The 25,519-nt window shown below is 45.0% G+C and overlaps 1 protein-coding gene across 3 annotated transcripts in view; it reads left to right on the forward strand.

Annotated features, from left to right (window-relative positions):
* Positions 1-5,311: 5,311 nt before the first annotated feature.
* TSPAN5 (tetraspanin 5) overlaps positions 5,312-25,519 on the forward strand; it is a 79,935-nt gene continuing 59,727 nt past the window's right edge. For all 3 annotated transcript variants that reach the window (XM_033160492.1, XM_033160493.1, XM_033160494.1), the window contains exon 1: positions 5,312-5,478. In XM_033160492.1, coding sequence (XP_033016383.1) covers positions 5,398-5,478 — 81 coding nt within the window. In that variant the 5' untranslated portion in view covers positions 5,312-5,397. The remainder of the gene's footprint in view (positions 5,479-25,519) is intronic.

Consider the following 25,519-nt stretch of genomic DNA (forward strand, 5'->3'; position numbering starts at 1 on the left):
TGCTGGACTATATGGACCATTGGCCAGATCTAGGAGGCTTAGTCTTACATCCTTAAGATTTAACTGTGCACCTATTTAAGATACAACTCCAGATTTTAATTATGTTTACAGGCTGTAGGTGTGCACTGTAGATCAGTGTCTAAATCTGCCGGCTCCTATCTCTTCTAACTCGCTGTTGCAACTTTGCTGATATGCACTACGTTTGAAAGTTGTGAATATTTTAGTGTCCTGAAAAAATGAGATATTGGGAGACTATAAAAATGTGTGCGTTCATGTCATCTAAACGTGAAAATGTGCCTTCTGGGATACAGGAAATACATATTTAAAAGATGAAATCTCGGGAATTGCTTGGCAGAATGCGCCATCACCTTGTCACACCACACAGAAGCAGGTGGCTCATTTGACTTCATTATTATCATAGCATAAGCTGCTTGTGCACATAAAGGAAAATGAGTGTACCTATTTGCTTCCGTTAAGTATTGATTTTATTGTTCTGTTCTCTGTAATTAATTGCCATAAAAATAGCATAATTGTTTTGCCCTGTTAGAGACCTTCAAGGCATCTGTAAGATTTTTGTACACACCTGACCGTGATGTTCTAGGAATATCTGTACACCAGACTCACTTTCTTGGGTTGCAATTCTGTACTGCCTTAAAATGGATTCAATGGAATATTTGCCAGAACATACACCACATGTGCATATATATATATATGCATATGCCGAATTTTTCCATCTATAAGACACCCCCATATATAAGACACCCCCTATTTTTGGGGACTCTGGTTTAAGAAAATGGGGGGAGATCTATCCATGTATAAGATGCCCCCAAATTTTGGACATTATTTTTTAGGGGGAAAACGTAGTCTTATACACAGAAAAATACGGTATTCTGGACATGTCCCCAAATTAGAAAATTTACTTACTTCTGAGTCAACCTGTTCTCGGGATTTTTTTGGGGACAGCATGACAGTTTAAAGCAGTATCACAATACTTTAAATGTATGGTGTGAATGTTGCCTTGAACTCATAAAGGGGGGTTTCTCTGGGGTCCAATTTGGTCTGTATCTCAGAAGGAAAGTGGTTACTTTCCTTCTGAGCCACTGCGTGGCTGCCAGGGGAGACACATGACTCGGGTGTGCTGCACGCCCTGTGGTAAGTGCCGCCCCCTGGGTGAGTAGCGCCCAGTGCACCCCCTGCCCCTCCCTAGCTACGCTGCTAATCTGAGCCTAGATGTAGAGTGCAGAGCATTCACATTCACTCTGCAAGGATTGGGAACCTGTGGCACTCCAAGGTTTGTTGAAATTGAAGCCCCATCAGTCCCAGCCGGCGTATCCAGCAGCCAAGGATTCTGGAAGTTGCAGTCCAGTGTCTGGAAGGTTGCAGGTTTCCCATGTAGGACTTTAGTGGGAATAATAACAGGCAGTTTCCGGAGGGGTAACCGTGTTAGCATGTTGCAGCACAGACTAACAAATAAGCTTTGTTAACTATGAAAGCTTATGCCGTAATAAATTTGTGGGTTTTGAAGGTGCCGCAAGACTCAATGCAGTTGATGGGCAGCAGCCTTAGTGTCTTTGTTGATCCCTATTGGATCTCTTAAGTCGGATCTAGCGAGCACATGCATACCGTAACACATCTATCATGCTGTCCATTTTCCAGCATTCTACAGAGGTCTTCATGGGCAATTTCAACTGTCTGTGGAAAACACCACCAGATGTTTGGATGTTGCGTTTCACAGCTGTTTTATAACAACAACAACAACAACAACAACAAAAGTTTTGATATTTGTCCATTCCCTCTTGATGAGAAAAGAGAAAACCCTTATGTTCAGGAGGGAGATGTTTTTGAAACCAAAGGATTAAGAATCGTTATTCGTGTACACCTTGCACATCTTGTGTGGTTTGAATCACAAGGAATGAAGCCAGTGGAATGTATTATGATCACTACGGTTACCAAACGTTACAATACATGGAGGGAGGGAATGCTTGCGAAAATTATGACTGACCATTCCAAGACGCTGCTTATTAGCCATTCTCCACATGTCCCTCTTGGGATCATGGTCCAAGTCTGCCTCCAGGTTTTTTTGTGGGCCCTTGAGCACCATGGTTATCAATAGGCCCCTGGGCAAAGCATCCCTGGATTCCAAGGGAGATGGTTCTGGCTCCCTGCTACTATCTCACGAACCCAGAGGGAGAAGGCTCAGCAATATATATATATATATATATATATATATATATATATATATATTCTATTTTAAATATTTATATTTTATTAAGGTGATTTCAGTTAAAAGAAAGTGATACAGGAAAAAAGAAGGAAAAGTGAGAGGGAGAAACAAAAAAGATACACATAAAAGCAGAAATATGCAAAAAGATGTACAATATTCCCATACATTCTTCTATAAATTGGTATACTGTAGTGTTATTGTCCTGGTGCTTATGCAATTATGGCAGTCACTGCTGCTTGTCCTCCTCATCTTCGCCATTGACAGAGGAGCTGACTGCTTCTCCCTCTGTGCCCATTGAGGGGCAACTACTGCTTCTGCTCCTTGTTGTTATTGCTGTGCCCAACCCGAGGGAGAAGGGCCCATAGCAGCAGCACTGACCCACCTTCTCCGCTGACCGAGCCTTCTGTGCCTGTTGGAGCATGTTTGTGAGGCTAAACAAAATGGCGGACTCCAATTGTAATTTCATTATCTACTGGCAGAAATTAAAGCCTGTAACATCCTTGCACTGCTTCCTATGAACTCATTGACAAAGTTGTGTGTCTCAAGCAACAACATACAGGCTATTTATAGATGATATAAATCACAAATATTATTTAATAGTTCTTTCGAAATCCAGTTTTCTGCAAAACCTTTACTGAACCAATGTGAGCCTCGGCGTCCCTGTGGCTTTCTGCCACAGACCTGGCTCTTCAAGCCCTGTTATTTGCCTTTGGTACTGACCCCATTGAAAATTACATTCTAAGACCTCATAGCAGGCAGGAACTGTGTCACTTCTGCGCACACTGTGCTGAATAAAATGCTAAATAGTACTGATAGTTCCAGCAGCGGATCAAAGAAAACAAAGCGGAGACTTCTCGTTAGAACAGGTTGTTCCGTTGCAAACCAGCAATTTGCAAAATTGTGTTTTCCCTTGTAAGCTTCAGGAAGTTTAGTATTCTGTCTGCTGCAAAAGGTGAGACCAGCTGGATAGCGACAGGAAACTGTATGGGGGTCAGTAAATAAGGTGATTGTGCCATTGATATGAATGAATGGATTTATTACGGTCACAGACCTTTGATACAGAAAATATTGCTGGGCCTGAATAAACAAGTACCATTCGTTGAGAAAGGCTACGCGATAAGATTGCAGTCGGATAGTAGATAGGAAAATTGTAAGTGACTAGTTCATGGACTGCAGCACACTTTTTATTAAATGTCACAAGGCAATTGCTAAACGTAGACACCATTAATCTCTTTTCTCCAGATCATGCTACAATTCTTAGGAAAATTTTCTAGAGACGAATTGGGTAGGATTTACAGAACTTCTAAGAAAACATACTTAAGACTGCAGCATTGGTATTGAAATCAGCCAGTCCAGGATTATTTTACATGATAGGAGTAGGACTGCCGCATGAAGAGGAGGTATGCAAACATGGCAGGTGTTTCGCCAAGTGAGATTCACTATATGGGTCACTGGGCCCCTTTCTTTTTGGATAGGAAGGGGAAGGACCGTGGTTCAGGGGCAGAGTATCTGCCTTGCTTGCAGAAGCTCCCAGGTTCAATTCCTGGAGAGCCACAGCCTGTTAGTGTAGGCCAGTGTTTCCCAAACTTGGGTCTCCAGCTGTTTTTGGACTACAACACCCATCCTCCCTAGCTAGCAGGACCAATGGTCTGGGATGATGGGAATTGTAGTCCAAAAAACAGTTGGGAGACCCAATGTTGGGAAACACTAGAATACCTCGGTATATAGACCAATGGTCTGACTCAGTATCATACAGTTTATTAAGTTCCTATGATATTTACTGTGGGGAGCTGGAAAGTGTTGAATCCAAGAGAATTGCTGCTTACCAAAGAAATTCATTTGAAGAATGTGATATTCCCATAACAAAAGCATATGTAATCATTTCATGTAGTTTGTTTTTATTTTCATTATGTATTCTGTGTACTGTATATTGTAATTTTATGTTGTGAACCGCTCTGAGATCTACAGGTATAGTAGATAGGGTGGTATACAAATTTAATAAATAATGAAACAAATCATTTCAATTTGCCCCCGCTTGGAATCTCCCTTTGGACGGTTGCCAAATGACATGGAACTGTTGTTACTGATGGTGGTTAGGAACGCTTTTGCTGGATTTTTACCAGAATTTACCCCGATCTTGTTAGTGGAAGCCTTTTTTTTTGCGTGGGGTGGGGAAGGGGGTCGCTGCGACGCCGTAAGCGGTCCACGTTGGAACCCCGGACAAACCCGCACCTGTGCATTTGATGCAAATCTGCATGCCTCTTTTTCTTGGCGTTGCGTTGGTTGGTTGGTGCCCACCCCGGGGTGGGCCATAGGTGGCAGCGGCAGCGAAGGTTTGCAAGAGCGAACCGGGCCAAGCCTCCGCCTCCTTTCCGCACCCCAATCCTGACGCCCGGCCTTGGGCAGCTCCCCGGGGTACACACAGGCAGAGAGAGTGGCTTTGCCGTTGCGAAGCGCTCCTCGGCAAGCGGCCCGCTGTCTCCGGATAGGGGAGCGCGTGCGCGCGCGCCTCTCTCTCTCCGTCGGCGTCTCGGCCTGCGAGCGCGCGGCGCCTCCCTTCTTTGCGGAGGGGCAGGCCCTCGCGGCGGGAGGAGGTTGCGCGCTGCTGCCGGAGCGAGGCGGGGGTGGGCGGAGGGAGGAGGAGCGGCAGCAGCGGGGGAGCGAGCGAGCGAGGCGATCTGGTCGCGCGGCTCCTGCAGCGACCTGCCTGCGCCGGCGGCGGTTGCAGCAGCGGCAGCGGCAGCGGCAGCATCCCCCTCCGGCCAGCGACGGCAACGTCTGCTCCGCGCTCTCCGGCGGCGGCGGCTCGGCCTCCTGCTTCTCGATGTGCCTAAGCAGGAGGTGGCGGAGGAGGCAGCAGCAGCAGCAGCGGCGGCGGCGGCGGGGCTTGCACTCGCCTCACGGGGACTCGCCGCTTGCACTCTCCGTGCAACCCTGAGCCCAAGCCTGCTGCCTCTATTGCATGCCACTCCGGCCGCCTGCTCTCGGCTCCTGCATCTTTTATCTGCTGCTGTTGCGGCTCGCGCTTCCCTCCCCTCGCCCCCTTCTCCCCACCCCCCTTTCCAATTTTCCCTTAACACCCCCCCAATACCTTTTATTCTCTCTCTCTCTCCCGCCCTCCTCTCTACCCCAAACCGGGCTGCAAGCGCGAAGTGTCTTCATGAACCCCAAGGATGTCCGGGAAGCATTATAAGGGCCCTGAAGTCAGTTGTTGCATCAAATATTTCATATTCGGCTTCAATGTCATTTTCTGGGTAAGTGGAGTGATTCGTTTTATGGGCCAAAGCTTTGGGGGGCTCGTGTGCATTTTCTAGCTGTGCGAGGATTTACCCCACCCCCCACCCCTTTCCAGAGAAATTGGAGGGGTGGGTGGGTGTGTGTGAGAGAGAGAGAGAGAGAGAGAGTGAAATAAGCCCAGCAGAAAATAAACACAAGGCACTTCAGCGTGAATGGGGTTTTTCATGAAGTAAATAACCTACCAGGATACGTGTGTGTGTTCGTGTTGCTGGTGTTTTTTTCCCCAGTGGGGTGATCTTTACAGGGACCCCCAACACCTTTCCAACATTTTGGGCAGTATTTTACTTTTTCTGGCCATAGTCTAATGTTCCGTGGATAATAAAGGAACGGCTTGGTTTTTCCACCATCCCCACAGTAGATCCCATTGCAAGGTGTGATTCTGTTTCTCCGCCGCCACCCCCCCCCCCCAATTGCCCCTATTGTTGTGGTTAAAAGGGGACTGATAAGACTTCAATGGACTGGAGAAGGCATAATGCCGTGTTCCAAGTGTTCCTGGAAGGCTAAAGAGCTGTGTTGTTGGGAGAGAAGGGTTACACAACGACTGTAGGTAAGAAATGGGTCCGTTGTGGTGGGCTCCTGTTAATGCAGTAGAAACAAGAGAACTGTGCACAATACTTTGCCGCTGCAAAATAGATCCCTTTTTTAATTAAAAAGAAAAAGAATATACATTGGCGTTAGGATAAGCAATAGGATCACCTATTGAGTCACCTCCCCAACCTTTTTAATTGTTTTGCTGCCCCTGCTTTGGTGGGATTGGAACTGTATGTTGGAATATTACATCACTATGCTCTTTCCACTGCTTCCTCCCCATTTGCTGTAGCTTTGAATGCTCTTCTCTTTTGAAAAAAAAAGCCTTTTGCTGCCTGTGTGTGTGTTTAAACACACACACACACCCCACAATGCCATGAGGTTTTACATTTTTAATTTATTATTACCTAATGTGAACCTTTGGGGATGTAGCAGGCTGTGTTCGTATGGATATTTCAGAAATGGGGATATTGACTGGGATAATGGATTCTGGAAACAATTGAATAAGTAGCATTTGGTGTTCATTGCAGCGAAGTTGGGTCAATAGGAGAGCTCTCATGAACTAACCCTACTTGTGAGCAGGACATTACATAAAGGAAATTGATTCCCCCTGTTAATGGGGAGGGTGTGTGCGCATACACACAACACAGAGTTGCAAGAGGTGCTCTGGATTTCAAGTTGAGAGACTGCAAAAGTAGGCTTGGCTGTAAGTCTGTGACTAGTTTATATGGAAATACATTAAAAGCAATTCTGATCTGCTATTCCATATGGAAAGGAAGGAAGTGTCACCCATCCTCCTCCTGCTTTCCTTGTTGCCAGGATAGAGCTTTGATTATTTCTGGCACTTGGGTTCAAAAGTTAATGGAGATGTGGCCAAAGGCCTGGAACAGAAACCAGGTGTTAATGTTGCTGTTGAACCTGCCAGTGGAGGAGGCTGCTTTGTACATATGGCGAATGGGCCCTGGTCCATGAACGCTTTCGCTGTGATAAATATGTGAACCTTCGGTATCACAAGACTCTTGGTTGTATCTAGTTTACTAGCAAACTAGAAAATCCAGACTTGCATAAAGTGCTATGCAGGGACTCTGGGGTTTCTGGTGTGGCAGAAGGACCTGGGTAGTTCTGTTATGATTATAGTGGGTTCATCAAAGCGCTTGCATATGCCTAAAGAGATCTTTTAGTTGCTGCCTAGAACAACAATAGCTATGCTATTTACATTAAATTAAAATAGTGCTGCATTTTTTGTATTAGGAGTAAGAGGAAGATATCTGAAGATGTTCGGATGTTCTAGACTGAAAACTGATTTTTAAAAGCAGGCTGATGCATATCTCTCTCTCTACTCAAGGTTTCCTTTTCTGTTTTTTCACCTCTTGCTAGAGAACGCAGGTAAAAATAAAACTACTGGTAGTCTTCTACAGCACCTTTTAGATACCCCCCTCCCCTTGTTCTGCCATGGAGTGCCATGGCTCTGTTGTTCCCTGCCTCTTCCTGATGTCATATTTGAATCCCATCTGTGCTGCTACAAATCTGGTGCAGTGTTTTTTTTGCAGTGACTGTTCAGCTGTCCATAGTATTGGTTCTCGAAATGGGGAGGGGGTGGGCACTGTGATGAATTCAGATGTTCCCCAGCTGGCAAAGAGAAGTCACAGTAGAATGAATCATATAGCCTTCTTGGAGAGAGCATATTACAGGTTCTAGATTGTATGCTTATGAGAGTTAGGATCAGTACTGAAATGCAGAATTGGGCATGCTGGTAAAAAAAGAGAAGCCCCTCTCCAATTCATTGTTATGATCCTGTACTATAACTTTGGTGGTTCCCTGGCTCTGATCTTACAAATGCTTGTATTCCAAGGAGAGTTGTGCAAAAGATGCTTTGGAGAAGATGCGTCTGATGCTTGAATCAGCTGTTCAGTTATCACAGTAGCAGAGTTGTTGGATTTCAACCTTTCTCCTATTGAGAGAAACAAAATAAAAATAAAAAAAATTCCTTCCAGTAGCACCTTAGAGATCAACTAAGTTTGTTCTTGGTATGAGCTTCTCTGAAGAAGTGTGCATGCACACGAAAGCTCATACCAAGAACAAACTTAGTTGGTCTCTAAGGTGCTACTGGAAGGAATTTTTTGTTTTGTTTTGTTTTGACTACGGCAGACCAGCACAGCTACCTACCCGTAACTGGTCCTATTGAGAGGTTGGAGATGTGTTAATGGGTGTTGGAATGACTTACTCTGATGCACTAAATGGTTTTCTAAATGTAGCGGGAATGAATGGAGTGGTGGTGTAACTATTTGCAGACTTTGAACAGGAGTTTTGAAATCCTCATGAATCCAGTTTTCAGTACCATTAGCCTGACTTTAAATTGCTTCTCCATTTTAGCTTTAGGCCTCAAGTATTAGGATGTTTTCAGACTAAATGCATTCTGTAGGGGGCTGGTTGTTGGCTAAAGAGACTTTCTATCACCCAGACTCTTATAGTTGACAAATATGTTGAGTGAACATGGGCTGAAGGTGTCATACATCATACAGTAGTGAGTGCCTGATCTGCTATGAAGTTACTTTGAGCAGGTATCTTCAACCTTTTCAGACTCAGGACCCACTTTTAACCCAAATATGCACCTGGGGACCTATTTCTTAATCATTTACCATATATTTGCATGGTGGTAGTGCTCCTGATGTGACCCACCTTGGATCAGGCTGTGACCCGTTAGTGGGTCCCAACCCACCAGTTAAAGATTTGTGACCTAGAGGCCAGAGTTTCACTTTGGTTTAGCTGCCATCATGATGTCACAGAAGCAGGACAGTTTACGGCTAGGTAGGTTTACCTTAGAACTGAAGTTGCTGAGTACCTTTAGTAAGCATTGCTTACTCACACTGTGGGCTTCTTAACTGCACCATGTTTCTGCAAATTGGCTGATAAGTTTGGGAGCCTTTTGGTGAAGAGCCAGTTGGCTACCAGGTGGATCTTGTTGATGAAGATCAGGTAGAAAAAATGTTTGAAGTGTGAAGTAACTTCCAAAATGCTAGGCTTACATCTGCTTCCAATTCATGTTCAATGAATGTTCACTGTGAACATTTTAATAGAATGACCAGACCTTAGCCTGGAGACTGCTTCATACTTACATTAAAGCTTATTTTATGAGTATTTTCTTGTTCAACACTAGCATGTGAGTGAGCTGGTCACTCATGGATCCAACTCGCTGAGGTATGAGTTAGCTCCTTGCATATTACATTGTGTCCATGAAAATGGCATGGCATATCCTTAAAGGTAAAGGTAAAAGGAGCCCTGACCATTAAGTCCAGTCGTGGACTGACTCTGGGGTTGCGGCACTCATCTTGCTTTACTGGCTGAGGGAGCCGGCGTACAGCTTCCGGGTCATGTGGCCAGCATGACTAAGCCGCTTCTGGCGAACCAGAGCAGTGCACGGAAACACCGTTTACCTTCCCGCTGGAGCGGTACCTATTTATCTACTTGCACTTTTATGTGCTTTCGAACTGCTAGGTTGGCAGGAGCAGGGATCAAGCAACAGGAGCTCACCCCGTTGTGGGTATTCGAACCGCCGACCTTCTGATTGATAATCCCTAGGCTCTGTGGTTTAACCCACAGCGCCAACTGCATCCTTACATAGCCTTACATGCATACATAACCTTGTATCCGTAGTAGCATGAGCAGCCAAATTTGAACAAGTACATAATTTAACTCAAAACTATAATGTTTTTGTGACATGTACATTTTATTTTAAAGCCAGTGTGAGCAAGCTCTCCTAAAAATTTTTAGAGATCTGATTCATGGACCACATTAATCTGTTGATATGATTATTCTCTGTTGTGTGGAAGGTATTGGTGAACTTGGAATATGGTTTTGCACTTCCTGGACCTTGGTTCAGAAATGACTGTCTGGCATTGGTGAAAACACCATGTCTTTTCACAGGTGCCTTTTAATTTTTCTTACCTTAAAATTCTCCGTGCTCCTTCAAACTGGTCCTGAACAGGCCATGCCACTGATTTTGCATAGAGGAGCAATAATTCGCTTCACACAGGGCACAACTCTACTTGGGAGACATCAGAAGTGAATGAAGATTTACATGTAACTGTAAACCCGCTGCCTTGCCCAGTTCCCAGTGTCATTTAAAAACCAGATTCCTGCACACACAGAAATGTGTTGGTAATTCAGCTGTGGGTGAAAATTACAGGGAGAGACCTAAAGGTGATGTTAGTGGCATGTGTGAAAACTGAGCCTACATTGTTTACATGGTTGCATTTATAATGTATACAGTAGTTTTGATTTAAAAGGGGTTATGTGGGGTGGGTCTAGGTTTGTGTTCAGCGAAGGTCTGCTTGTGCTGGAGGAAAGGGCGAAAGGTGATTTTTATTTTTACTGATAGCTTTTTCACTTCTTTGCCTCTGAAAATGTTATTTAATGTGGAGAGGGCCTTATTGGTAGCTGCTCTTAGATTGTGGAACTCCCTTATACAAAAGGCGTGGCTGTCCCCCTCTGTGCTTTCAAATCACCAACAAGCAAATGTTTTTTTTTTGTTTAAACAGGTATTTTTGCCACTAACTGGCTGTTGCTGCAAGGTCTTTTGGGCACTGGTGTTGCCTTTTTGTGTGCTTAAGTGTTTCAGTGCTGTTTTTTTTAATAGGCTTTCTTGGTTCATTGTTTTGTCAAAGCTATATTGTGTGTTTTTAGTTTAATCTGTTTCAATTTACGATGTGCGTCACCTTGGGCCAGGCACTGGGAGAAAGGCGTGATAATATCATCTATGGTTTTTGTTTGTTATTATGTTTGTATTTTTATATGGTAAACTACCCTCTGATTTCCAGAGGAAGGGCAGTGTAGAAAATTAGGAAACAATAACAATATGAATTAAAATTTAAAAATACATTTGTTTATTTAGTTTTTATACTCCCTTTCTTCCATCATGGAACCTCAAACCCATGTGGTTTCCTACAGGTATCCAATCCAGACACCGACCAGACCTGGTGTGCTTTTAGACCATACCTTCTATAGACTGTTCTAGAGAATTGGGGTACCCTCAGGAAGGACATGAGAGGTAATAGTGGGGAAGGACCCAGGAAGGGGGAATCTTCCCTTCTTCCAGTGAACGTCTGTTGCATCTTGGTTCCTTTCATGTATGGAAGTAGCCCTTCCATGCATGGAGGGCCAAGTTTGTATCCAAATAATAGACTTTGGGGTGTCCTCTTAGACACCTTCCTCTTTTCGTCTTGCAGGGTTCACTGCCTCTTCTATGATGGCACCTGCCTTTTTGTTTCTTCAGGAAAGTTGACAATGTGAGTTTATTTAGATCAGGTGGTCCTATGTGGATAACTATGTGGTAACTTGTGATGGAAGATTTTTTTTTGCATTGTTATATTTGAAAATTACAGTTAATAACAAACTGTACAATCATTTGACTATAAATTCTCTAAGTGGGGAACATCTCTGTGAAAACATTCTTTGCCTCTGACCTCACTGACAAAGACAAAGGTGGTGTGAATTGTGAAGTGCTAATGCTGAGGTAAAAGATCTCACTTTATATCACATGGTGCCTTTAAGAGCTTTGTCCCTCGAACATTTAAAACAAGAACTTAAAATCAGGGTACAGTAATTTTGTATTTGGGAACCTTTGGCCCCCAAGTAGTTCGGATCTTGCTGAACTACAACTCCCACAATCCCTGGCGGTCGGCCATGCTTGCTGGGGCTGATAGTTGAGGAGCACCTGCAGGGCCACACCTGGTTGAGATGTTTTAATTTAGCATTTTGTCTTAGACAAACCAGCCTGCCAATCCTTCCTGCTTCATGTGTTCCGAAATGTCCTTGTTTTGGAGCTGACTTGTGCTGTACTCCCACAAGTTTATCTTGGCTACTGTGCAATCTAGGATTTTATCACACAAACCAGGAACCTGTCTGGTCTCAGGATCTGCTCCAATGTATTCTAGGAAGAAGATTCAGTAGTACATGAATTCATAATATTTGCTGTGGGGTTTTTTTTGGCCGAGCACGTGCTAGGCTTATTTTTGTGGTATTAGCCATATGGGAGGTTTTAAATTGTCTCCTGACTTGGGGATTGGCAGAAAGCAAGCTAAATCTGGTTATATAAGTGTTCTCTGGGGAAAAGCAGAGTGAAAGGCATGCTGTCCTCTGATGGGCAACAGCTAACTTGACTGCAAATCATTAATAGCATCTTTTGAAAGGGGTGAATACTTTTCCATGGCAATGAGTTGCAGAGGCTTCGGGAAATAAAAATGGACACTTCTAAATTACCCTAGGATTTATTTCATCTTCTCTTGGTGCAAAATTAGAAGTGGGCTTGGGGAGAACTTTGTTATTTCTTTACATATATTGGAATTATAACTCTATTCCTTGTGGAAGGCCCAAACTCTATCATCTTGTTACTGACCTAAAGGGCAAATTGGCTGTGGCAGCTGCACCGCCCTGTAGGCTGATGCCCTTGCTAACTTTCAGCCCTTTCGTTTCGATATCAAGTGGCAACTGCTGTATTTATCCAGGGGTAGGCAACCTAAGGCCCATAGGCCGGATGCGGCCCAATTGCCTTCTCAATCCAGCCTGCGGATGGTTTGGGAATCAGCGTGTTTTTACAGGAGTAGAATGTGTCCTTTTATTTAAAATTCATCTCTGGGTTATTTGTGGGGCATAGGAATTCGTTCATCCCCCCCCCCCAAAAATATAGTCCGGCCCACCACATGGTCTGAGGGACAGTGGACCGGCCCACAGCTGAAAAAGGTTGCTGACCCCTGTATTTATCTCTAGGTAGTAAAGTACAAGGGACAGGGTGGTGCTGTGGTCTAAACCACAGAGCCTAGGGCTTGCCGATCAGAGGGTCAGTGGTTCGAATCCCCGCGACGGGGTGAGCTCCCGTTGTTCGGTCCCAGCTTGAAAGCATGTCAAAGTGCAAGTAGATAAATAGGTACCGCTATTTCAGGAGAGCTTGCTCACACTGGCTTTAAACTAAAATGTACACGCCACAAAAACATTATAGTTTTGAGTTAAATTATGTACTTGTTCAAATTTGGCTGCTCATGCTACTACGGATACAAGGTTATGCATGCATGTAAGGATATGTAAGGACGCATGTGGTGCTGTGGGTTAAACCACAGAGCCTAGGGCTTGTCGATCAGAAGGTCGGCGGTTCGAATCCCCGCGACGGGGTGAGCTCCCATTGTTTGGTCCCAGCTCCTGCCCACCTAGCAGTTCGAAAGCATGTCAAAGTGCAAGTAGATAAATAGGTACTGCTCTGGCGGGAAGGTAAACAGTGTTTCCGTGTGCTGCTCTGGTTCGCCAGAAGTGGCTTAGTCATGCTGGCCACATGACCCGGAAGCTGTCTGCGGACAAACGCCGGCTCCCACGGCCTATAGATCAAGATGAGCGCGCAACCCCAGAGTCGTCCGCGACGGGACCTAATGATCAGAGGTACCTTTAACTTTACCTAGTAAAGTACAAGCTGGATTCAGATAGTGACTGGAGGCAATTCATTAGTGTTAAATGGGAATCTATGGTAATGGCGGCTTGCTTGGCAGCCACCCCAGCGTGATGCTTGTGTACCCTGGATTAAGAACTGGGGAAGAGTCATACCTAGTATCCAGAGACTTTAATATGCATGCCCAAATGTGCCTACCAGTTCCTTTTTCCATTGCAGATCCTTCTGCGTAGGACGATACCACCTTGGAGAGGGTCTTGACATTCTGGAGCAATTCTTAAAGCAACATAGCTAGCTGTCGTCTGAAGTGGAGAGCCCTTGGAAGCTGTTGGGCACAGTCCCCCAGAAATTTATCTTGCCCTAGCCTCATTGAAATTCTCAGGGAGATGTGGATGCACAAGGTGTGTCTTTGCTGGGGGGTCATGTCCACACAATACCTTTGAAGTGCATCCCCCCTGTATTTGGTTAAGGTGCTGGGAGTGGTAGCTCAGCGAGGGGGCAAACTGTTTCCCAGGATTCTTTTTGGGGAAGCAGTGTGCTTTAAGTATCTGGTGAGGATGTGAGCTGGCTATTTGAAGTTCCTTGTGTGGCCCTTGTGGTTCGTTGCCTAAGGTTTTAGAGAGTGTCTTCAGGAACTGTTGCCCAGTAATTTGTAGGGAAAATGCAGGAAAGCCGAAAGTGAATAGTCTCCGTGTGAAGTCATCTCACATAGAGATCTACATGCAGGTTTTGCTTGGTTTCCTACAAATAATTGATCTCCATACAGGAGAAAAACATCTGAAGCATCCTTAGGTCATACGTCCAGTGCAGGCATAGCATAAGTTCACTTCAAAACAGGTTTTTCAATTGGAACCAGATTTGGAAACCTGCGCTACTCTCAGGTGTAAATCCTGTTTTCCCATCCCCATCCCTCCTCCTCTTTATGGCTTTTACACATTGCATTAATTTTTGTGGTGAAAATGGGAATCCTGGTTAATGTAAATTACAGTTTTTGAAACCACGGTTTTGAAATGGGATTGCATATTTCAGTTATACTTAAGGATGGCTAATGGAATACAGCTTCTGTATATTGTTTGCAGGCGCTAGACCAGGGGTCAGCAAACTTTTTCAGCAGGGGGCTGGTCCACAGTCCCTCAGACCTTGTGGGGGGCTGGACTATTTTTTTTGGGGGGGGGAATGATGCAAGAGCACCATGAGCCCCGGTGGCTGCTTACCTGTGCCTTGCGAGTGGCAGGGGCTGGCGGTGGTGGTGGAGGGATGAGTGGCGCACGAAAGGGCTCCAGAGAGTGGCTGCTTAAAATGGCAGCCGCTCGAGCGCTGCTGCTGGCACCAACAAAGCCCAGCCCCTTTCCTCCTCTAGGCAGGGCAGGGAGAAGCCGGGAGGAGGGAGGGAGGAGGCGCTGCCACCGCTGTGTGAGGGAGTGGGAAAGAGCGTGTGCTGGTGATCCACACGGCGATTCCTGGACCATCCGCAGGCTGGATCCAGAAGGCAATTGGGCCTGATCTGGCCTGCGGGCCTTAGTTTGTTGACCCATGCGCTAGACCAGGCACCGCAAGACTTGGCCCTCCAGATGTTTTGTGACTACAACTCCCATCATCCCTAGCTAACAGGACCAGTGGTCAGGGATGATGGGAATTGTAGTCACAAAACATATGGAGGGCCAAGTTTGGCCGTGCATGTGCTAGACCTTATTCTTGTCTAGGTAGCACAGTAGTCAAGGAAGGGTTTTTCAGCTGTAACCAGCGAAAGAATGTATAATTAAATTATGTAAAAGCCAATTATTTGCCACTTTAGGCCTGATCCTTCAAATAGATTTCTACTATCCATTCTTAACACCTGTCTATATAATCCAGTTGTTTTCAAATGGGATTTCCCTGAAAGTTTGCATAAACATACATTAACCAGGATTTTACGTGCAGGTCCTTGATGAAAAAAGCTACCTAAATTGTAGCTAGGCACTGGGACAAGAAAGGTCTTTTTAGTAACTTGAAAAGAGCAGCTGGTGTGGAAATAAAATAGTGATATTCGCCGCTTTGCACTCCCCTGGCTTTTCCTGCTTTCACAGTCTTGCTTTTAATTCCTCTCACCCCGTCTTGCTTTGCTTTGGTTTTGGTTTTCCAAGTAAAAAATGTGCAGATTGGTTTTCCAAGTAAAAAATGTGCAGATTTTTCTTTGAGTTGGGTGGGCCCGGACAAAAGATTTGCTTCATTTATTAAATTTCTACCCTGCCCTTCATACAATGGCAAACAACAAGGCAGCAGGGTTTTTTTTTTTTTTAAACCAAGTAAATAATCATCAAGAGCATTGAAAAACAGACTTGCAACTAATATGTTTATTTATTAAGAGGTATATACCACTTGAAAACAACAACCTCAGAGCTGTTTCAGTATTTTTCAGCCATCAAATGTGTGGTTTAAACAAGGATTTTTTAAACGTTTCTCCTGAACATTGACAGTGAGGGAGGGAGTTGTAATTTGCCAGAGCGGACATTCCACACAAACGGAGCCACCACAAAGAAGGCCCTGCCAAGCATGATTAATGACTGGGCGGCACCAGCAAAAGGGCTTTAGAGTCTGGGTGGGGAACCTCAGACCCAGGGGCCAAAGACGTCCTTTCCTGCCTTTCTGCCTGACCCTTGGAACTGTCCCCAGGCTACACCCCTTGGTGGCTGTATTTCACACCCCAAGTGCTTCTTCCTATCTGGAATGTGTTCCTTACATTCTGACAGGGCCCCTTGCTTGACTGGTTGGTGGGTAAAGAAAGGTGTGTTGGTGTGTGTGGAAACTAACTTAGTGTACAAAGGTAAAATTGACACTAGCTACTTTGCCCCCCCCCCTTTGCCTCTGGCACCCACCTGCCACTGACCTGCGACCCTTGGAGGGCAACCTTGCATCAGCCCTGTATTTCTCTTTGTTCCCTGCTCCACTTCTCCAGCTGCTACCTGCTGTCTTTCCTAAGCCAAAAGGAAAACTGAGTTAGACAACATAAGTGTTGTCATTTCTGCCTTGGAAGCTACAGGTTGCAGGGATCTTTTTTCATGTTAGCAGTCTTGTCTTTTAAGTAGCTGTGGTGGGTTTCTTGAATAGCTTAGTGGTATGAGCAGGTAGGCAAAGTTATCTGCTCCCAAGGTCCAGTTGCCACTTTCCAGTAGAGTTGCACATTCTACTTTTACCTGACAACCTCCTTGTGCAAGCACAGGATAAGGATATGGTGATATTAATCTCCCATGGTGCAAGCACAGGATAAGGATATGGTGATATTAATCTCCCATGGTGCAAGCACAGGATAAGGATATGGTGATATTAATCTCCCATGGATTCTCTACACCAGGCGCTGCAAATTATGGCTCGCCAAGCCACATGTTGCCCTGACCATAGGTTTGGGTCATGCTTCCAAGAAAGCTTAGCGTGTGAAATGACTGGAAACAAAGACTGTTGGCGCTATTTTATTTTTCAATGTAAAGCTTACAGAAGAAGATCTGGCAGGCTTCTCCCTCTATTCCCCTCTAAATATTAGCTCTCAAGTAAGCAGTGTGCAGATCTAAAAGTGTGCTCCCTGCTTGGCTCCTGCGGCTTTTGCACGGCACAAAGGGAGTTTTCCAGCCTTCTTAACATTTGGGGCCTCGTTTGTGCAGCCTCTATTTACAAGTAGCTCCCATTGACTTTAATGGGAGCTGGCTTGGTTGTGGCAGCTGCATATTCAGAGCCTTTTGGTTTTCATCCAGTGTGGGGGGAAAGATGTGAAAAGACTTCAAAAAGAGCCATGGCCATTATTTGCAGTAGCCGAAGAGCAAATGTGGAGGAGCCAAGCAGGTTGGGTGTAGCTGGGATGCAACCTCTGATAACAGGTTTGTGGAGGGGAGCGTATTGTTCCTGTCTTTTGCAAACAGGCCAGATGGATCTGCCTTTATTTACTCACCTGTTAGAGAGGGTGATGATAGCTCATCTTCATGGCCTGATGCTTCTGATGTTGGAAGCCTAAGAGACTTAAAGTGGCAGTGGAGGAAAAAAAAATTAAACATGCACAATCCTATGGGTTGAGAACTTGGGGGGTGGGGGACCATTCCCAACTCAGCTACTTACAGGTAGTCTTGATAAGACATCTTTAAGCCTCAGTTCTCTATCCATAAAACAACAACTTGCTTTACAGGGTAGAAAGCAAGAACGAACAAGGCCAGGATTGTGAAATGGCTTGTATGCCAAGTAATCTATACATGATACTAATGGAATGCAGCAGTAGATAATGGGTCTTTTGTCTTGATGTGGCTATCAGTTGAGGAGAATGTCAGCATTTTAATCGGCCCTTGCCAGCGTTCTAGTGCTTCTGTGTCCTGTCTCTGTCAGCCACTCATATAAACCCAAGGCAGTAGCATAATGCCTTCTCTGACACTGGTCTTAAGTAATCGCTAGGAGGATTTTCTTGGACCAAATCTCTAGGAGATTTGTTTTATTCTCATTAGCAGTCTCCTTTCTGCAACTGGGTCTTGCACTTTCGTTTGATTTCTTCTAAATATTTATACTTGCACCTTTTGTAGGACTCTGTTCTCACATGGCTGCTTCCAGAAGTAAGGTAACCACAATTGCAGTAAAAATAGAAAAAAAAAAAGAAATTAAAGCTAAGCACCAGGTTATAAAAAGAGCATAAGGCCACCCTTGAACAGATTAAACCAGAGATCTTTACATGGCTGTGGGTGCGGGGAGAGGAATGTTCGCTTTTAACATGGGTCTTCGGGACTGAAAGGATATAAAGGTGGCTAGCAGCTCACCTTCTGGTTCAGTGATTGCATGGAGCAGTGGTGGGGAACATCCAGTCCATGGGCCAAATTTTAAGGAATTGTAGAGTTGGAAGGGACCCCAAGGGTCATCTAGTCCAATCCCCTGCAGTTCAAGAATCTCAGCTAGAGCATCCATGACAGGTGGCCTTCCAGTCTCTGCTTAAAAACCTCCAAGGAAATTTGGTCCTTCTGACTGCCCCATTTTGGCCCGTGAGGCAGGTTTTTTGGCTGCTAACGCCCATCTGCCACTTGTATCTGACATCCTATAACATCAGGTCTGGGTGGCAGGTAAAGCTTTCGATGAAAGGAACACAATCGGGAGCCTTAAAGCAGGGGATCCAGAACTGGCCTCTGGATCACCAGTGGTGCATGGGCGAAAATGTTTGGGGACCACTACCTTGGAGTGCATTCCCAATTATTCCTTTGCAGCCCTGACTTACATGCAGCACTGTTTCGAAGTGCTGCTGAACACACACCTTTTGGATGGGGTGAGACCCACCTGATGCCAAACAACAGCAGGTTGGGGCAGGTGGGCAGTCCTGCTCACCCCTCACATTAGTCCTGCAGAGGGTTAGGTGCATTTGGATCTGGCTTTCCAGATGAAGTGGTTCCTCACCCTGGCATAAAACTGTAAGGTGTTGCCTGCTCCCTCCAATTCTTGGTTGTAGCCTCGCTATGGGGTCAGTTTGGTTGTGGGCAGTCCAGGCTGCCACACGTTCTAGGCATTTAAAGGCTTTTATGAGAGGGCAAGTGGTCTGGGGAGGGCCTAAATATGTTTAGTTTGCAATCTGCATCCCGCTTGGACTGTCTAAGGTTACTGTCCATAACCGGTATTGATAAACTGAACATAATGGATAATTTATATAAATAGATGTGGCAGAAAAGGATTTGAGTAAGCAGTGAGGTTTCATTTTCTCTTATCTGAGCTCCATTTAAGGTTTTTAAAAGTTCATTGTGCTATTTAGCAGAATCATAAGCTGTCAAAGTGGAAAGTGCTTTGCCATATTTAGTAAAAACATACATATACTGCCAAGACCATTCTTATCAGCCAGCCTTTAATAGGCACAGGAGTTACAGAATCATGGGCACATACCTTGAAGTATGCCCTAAGACAGGTTTCTTGTATACCTTTTTCATGATGGTTCAATCCAATCCTAAACACGTTTACCTTGGAGCAAGCCCTTGTTAACACCGTGAGATTTACTTTTTGCATGAACATGCATAGGATTTTGCCTGCATGTGGTGGTCTTTTTATTTAGAATTCTTGACTCTTCTTTAAAGCATCTAAGATAATTGCTGGGAATATATTGTTGCCTGACCCTTAAGAGCAGGAGTGACATCTGGGGGGCCAAAGGTTCCCCACTGCTGCTTCAGAGGATGTGAGCAAGCAAACTGAAAACCAGCATGGTTTTGGCTTCTTTCTTCCCTAACTCCACCAGTTACTTAGTTGTGAAAGGTCTCTGAAGTGCATGATACAGTATTTGAAAGCATATCTACAGTACATGATAGGAACATCTTATACCAAGTCGAACCCTACCTCTGTATTGCTTGCACGGACTGGCAGTGGCCATCTGGGATTTGGGACGGGTCTTTCACACACTTACCTAAAGATGCCGGGGATTGAACCGTTGCCCTTCTGTAGGCAAGGCATGCACTATGCCACCACACTTCTTACCAATAGGCTTACTGATATTGAAATGCTGGTTTGCATTTGGCCAAGTCATTCATCCTGCATAAATTCTTACTTGTGACAGTAAGAGACCTTTGATAAGAGCTTTGCAATAACAAGGCAGGAGTCATACTAAACGTTGACCCAGTTCTAGTTTAAGCTGTGCTACGCATCTTGTGAGTGGTGGTCTCTTGTGCAGAGATGCTGCTCCTTCTAACAAGTATAGTGAGTACATTATCCAGTGTGAGACAATTTCACCATTTGCTGTTTGAAATCTCACGCCAAAAGTGAATCTGCTGGTCCAGGAGTTGGGAGTGCTAGCATTGGGCAACTTGGGCTCAAACCTCATCTTGGCCAAGGACTTGTTAGGTAGTGTTGGTTCATTTGCCTCCGTTTCCCCATCTGTAGCGTGGGGATTAGTGAGTCAGCATCTGGGGATGTAAGGCTTGATGTACTGTACAAATGCTATTACAGATATGGGATTCTCCTAGCTTTTCCAGAGTCAACTGTTGGAACTAGACTGGTGAGACCTCCAGAAGTGAACTCTCTTGCTTCTCAACCAAGCATGGCCATCTTTCCATACTTGTGGGAAGCCGTTAAGCTCATATTTGTATGGAGCATGCAGCTTACAAATGACATACCTGTGGCTTTAGCTATGGTACCTTGCTACTAAGCTGGAATAGCTTTTGGTGGTTACTTGTACTGGGTATGTGCAGTGATCGCTGAATAGATTTCCTTCGGATTCCACCCAAAGACCACAGTGACACCACAAATTGAGAATGCTGCCAAACTCATTCTCCTGGCTGTGAACAAGGCGGGGCAGCAAAGGAAGGGAAGTACATGGGTGTGAGTCTTACTCAGGCTCGTTCCAGCTTGTGTGTGTCAGATAAAACCATGGGCCACTGCTTTGTATGTGGGCTGTGGTGCAGTTTCATAACTGTGGTTCAGTTAAGTGCAGGAGGTCAGTCTCAGCTTCCTATTCAGTGCAGTCTGCCTCTGCACTTGGTAGCTTGCTGCAGAAGGCTGTTTTCAACTCTGAACAAAAGCAAATGCATTCTGGAAAAAGAAGGAATAGATCTAAAGCACAGCACAGGGTCTCAACACAGGTGATAGGAACATCAGAGCACAGGAAGCTGCCTATACAGAGTCAGACCATCGGTCCATCAAGCTCAGTATTGTCTTCAGTGACTGGTGACATCTCTCCAGGGCTTCAGGCAGGAGTCTCTCCCAGCCAGCCCTACCTGGAGAGATGCTGGGGATTGAACCTGGGGCCTTCATGCAAAACAGATGTTCCACCCCTGATCTACAGCTCTTCCCCAAAGTCTGTCACTGTAGCAGTAGGGTAAGAACAGCCAGCATGTCTTGGATTGCACCGTTCCTTATTTTGTAAGCTTGCGGTTCCTTTTCTTGGTAAATCTGCCATGGTGCTGTTAGGCAAAGAACGTCCAAAGTGAGCAATTAGCTCTTTATTGTCAAAAGAACACTTACAAGTTAGAAAATGGCATGCCCATCTGTCTTATATCTCTCGGCTACCCCTAGATGTGCATCTGATGAGGCAGTTGCCACACAGAGGGGCTGTGCCCCTGACCTCAACTTAATGTATCCCCCCCCAAGCGGCATGCAAGCAGGCAAAGACTCCACCTGCGTGTAACCTTCTGCCCCTCCTTCAATCATCTCCTGGTCTTGGGAGACCTCAAAGCTGGAGAGATTAGAGGCAGGTGGATGTGTGGAAACCCTTTACACCAGACATCCCGAAACTGCGGCCCTCCAGATGTTTTGGCCTACAACTCCCATGATCCCTTGCTAACAGGACCAGTGGTCAGGGATGATGGGAATTGTAGTCCAAAACATCTGGAGGGCCAAAGGTTGGGGATGCCTGATTTAAATTGTCTCAGTTTCTTTACACCAGCTTGACTTCCTCCTGTACCTGTTCTTCGCTCTCCAGTGCTGCAGCTTCTCCTGCCTCTTGCCTCTTGACTGTTTCAGGCTCCCCTGATCACGGATCCCTTCTTCCAAGTCGGTCTTGTTGTAAGAAATTAAGGTATTTTATGTTCATAAATGTACCAAGCAAACAAGGCCACATGTCTGAAGCAGCAGGCCTGACACCATTTTCTTTTGACTCCCAGCTGACCAAGTGTTTTCTCTGCAAGGAGGGAGGAGGTGAGCAGCCCTCTGCCTGAGTGCCAGATGATGGGCCATTTCCTTCACAAAGGACGGCCATTAGCCTCGCATTAGCCCTACCAGCCAGGGCAGGAAACCTTTTGTTTTGCGGAAATGTGTGTCTGGGAGGGGTCAAGGAGAGATGGCACAGGTGTGAGAATTCTCAGGTTACCTCCTCTGATCCTCCCAATTTGTGATGTAGGTCTGATGTATCTGAGGCGGATTTTTTTTGAAATGTGTTTTTAAGGACAGGCAGCCCTTGGTTTGGGGTTCTTCGCTGCTCAGCTGTGTGTGAGGAAGGTACCCTGTTGCAACAGAACAATAAAGATCAAGCTCACTAGCTGCTTTGCTTCTAATTATTCTCTGGTTGGCCTCTGTTTTTTACTCCTACTGATTGAGAACCTGCAAAGGACTTTACAAGGGCTCTTGTGTACCCCATAAGGGAATAAGCGCAGTTTTTTTCTTATAAAAGTCTCCAACACCCCCCCAGGCCGCCACTCCTCAGTGTACAGCCAGTCCCTGACACTATCCCATCCCCAGAACAAAGACGGCAGTATCAGTATGCCATTCTTAACAAAGCAGAAATACTTTTTACCATTTCCCCATTTTTCCACCCCCCCCCTCTCTCCCCGCTTCTGTAGCAGGGGCTCTTCAAAGGCAGGTGGTCCCTTGAGAAGGCTGCGACACAGATGCCAGATCATACACGAGAGAGCCCTAGGGCAATGGCGCTCTCAGTGTACAGCCACTCGAACGGAATATTTATTTTCTTTGTCACAACCCACAAACCATTCCGAAGGCAAACGGCAACGAAAATGCTCTTACCAGTATCTAATTTAGGTCAAGGAAGCCCTTGTTCATATATTTTTAAGGTCATGTTTTCTTTGAAAGGACAGCGTGCACTGGATTCCAAGAGATATCATTCATAAATAACATTCCTTGAAATTTGCCTTCAGTGTTTCAATACATTAAGAACTTGTGCTGATAATGGCCGCACTGTACTTTTTGGGTAAGAAGCACGTTAATGTTCTGTATTCCGCTGTTCGCGATTGTATCAAGTCTAACCCTCTCTGTCTTACTGTAAGTTGCCGACACTGAGCTTTCCACAGCATCTTATTGCAACAGTTTGCAGAGAGGCAGCCATCTTGGGCCGCTCGCAAAGTAGAGTCTTGTGGCAATTCAAAGATGAAGGCTGTGTACACAGTCCTGTTCACTCTGCATCCAGTGCTTTCCCACCCTTGTTTTGGGAAGTGGTGCACACCCCACATGGGTCACAGTCAATATCTATCCTGTCATTGTGTTGTCCCCCAAACCAGCTTCACTCCGAATTGAGAAAATGAACAACCTAGCTGCATTTAATCTGTTGCTATGGACACAGTTCAACACTGCAATCCTAAACCCATTTACCTGGGATTAAGTCCCATTGAATTCAGTCGGACATATACAGTCAGGATTGCGCTGTAATAACACATTTGTTAAGGTGTACGTTTTGTGTCCTTCAGTCCAATACATTTAAGTCTTTACAGCTCCACAATACTGTCCGGTTCCCCCCGCCCTGCAGATTCTTTTGTTTTTCTTCCAAGTGAGGCTCATTTTTTATTTTATTTTTTAAAAAAGGTCCTCCTCTCACTTACTGAAGTCCATCGGATTTACTATCCCCACTTGTAGCTGGTACAAAACCTTGTTACTGAATTCAGCAAAACGGACTGCAAGCAACAAAAGCGTCAAGGATAGCTAGATGTTGGGGTGGGTGGGAACCAGTGTGGCTGGCTCTATCAAATAAGCTGAACACAAATTGAAATCTAAACAAAACAAATGCTACTTGAAAAGTTGAAACCACTTGATGTTTTTGTCCCATTGTTTGAAACTCCACTGAACTCTGTGCTTTAAATAGGTGCCCATTATTTTCAGGTTGAAAGAGATTGCTAGTCTTGTTTTTCTAAATTCCATGGAGCTATACACACATTTTAAAAAGCAGCAAAACGACTAAACAAACAAAAGCCAATAGAGAAGTAATGATCCCCCTCCCCCCCCCGCCCTGGGTAGGGTTCAAAATGCTGTTTAACCGTTTGTATCCCCACTGCACCTCGTATCTTGTGTTTTGAATTTTAAATAAGCAACCGCCCTTCTGAGTATTTCAGGTTGCTTGCATTTGTTTGGTCTTAATACAGTAGTGTAGCCCCTATTGCTCTGCTTCTTCTGCAGTGGTTGGACTCTGTCTTGTCTGTGGTATGCATACCAGGGCCTGGCTATGGAAGCTCCAAATGTTTGGAAGATGAGGGTATAAAGCAAGGATATACAGCTACTGAGCACAGTGCCACTGCCTGGCGCCTCTGCAGACTCTTACGCAGTATTCACCATCTTCAAGGTGATCTTTCAAGCTAAAGGCAAAGAAGGAACTTTTGTCTTGCATATAGAGGGCCAAGTGTTATGATAGGAAGGACTGTGGTTTGAGCAGAACCACTCAAGCAGCAGCATCAAAATTGGTGTGGTTGTGTAAGCCAGTGTTTTTCAACCACTGTTCCGCGGCACACTAGTGTGCCGCGAGATGTTGCCTGGTGTGCCATGGGAAAAATTGAAAAATTCAAGAGAATTATATATAGTCAATATAGGCACAGAGTTAATTTTTTTTAACATTTTCTAATGGTGGTGTGCCTCGTGATTTTTTTCATGAAACAAGTGTGCCTTTGCCCAAAAAAGGTTGAAAAACACTGGTGTAAGCTTTCAAAACCAGTATGCTGTAGATCTGAGGTGGCGAGTTGGCAGCCTGTTGTCTGAATCTGGTCTGTGAGTAACTTTATCTGGCATCCAAAAGTCTTGCCGACTCTTACCGGTAATTGGGTGTGGTAAAAACCAGTAGAACTAAATTGGCTTAAAACCCAAGGCACTCTTTTGCTTTTTTGTTTAATGAGATGGCAAGGCAGATAGTAGATATATTGGGAGGTGATTTCCCCCCTTGGAGGTTGTTTAGCATAGTGAATGCTTTCCTTGCAATATGTGAAGAATGGATGCGTAGCACATGCCATATGTGGCATATAAAGGTGAAGTTGAAGTTATAAATTCAAAGGTGAATCCAAAGTATAAGATATAATGTAATGGTAATGTATAAGATATGTTTGTGTAAGAAACCAATAAAATTATGAATAATAATAAAAAAAAATAGTTGCATGTGGTTGCTGCATGCGCATGAGATTACACCTTTCCTCACAGATTCAATGAAACATAGGTGTGCTATTGCCATGTTACTGCCTGCCTGAAGGTTGCCCGTGCATTTGATGTGGGAGCTCTGAAGATGACAAGCAGTTCCTCTCAGAACAAGGGTGCATTCAGACATGGGGAATGTTGCATTAATTTACTTGATTATAACGCTAGCGCTTCTGCCTCTTTTTCTAATGTTCCTTTCACACTGCCGTACCTGTTGTGTTATGGAACTGTGG

This window comes from Lacerta agilis, chromosome 9 (assembly GCF_009819535.1).
Source record: "Lacerta agilis isolate rLacAgi1 chromosome 9, rLacAgi1.pri, whole genome shotgun sequence".
Taxonomy (NCBI): domain Eukaryota; kingdom Metazoa; phylum Chordata; class Lepidosauria; order Squamata; family Lacertidae; genus Lacerta; species Lacerta agilis.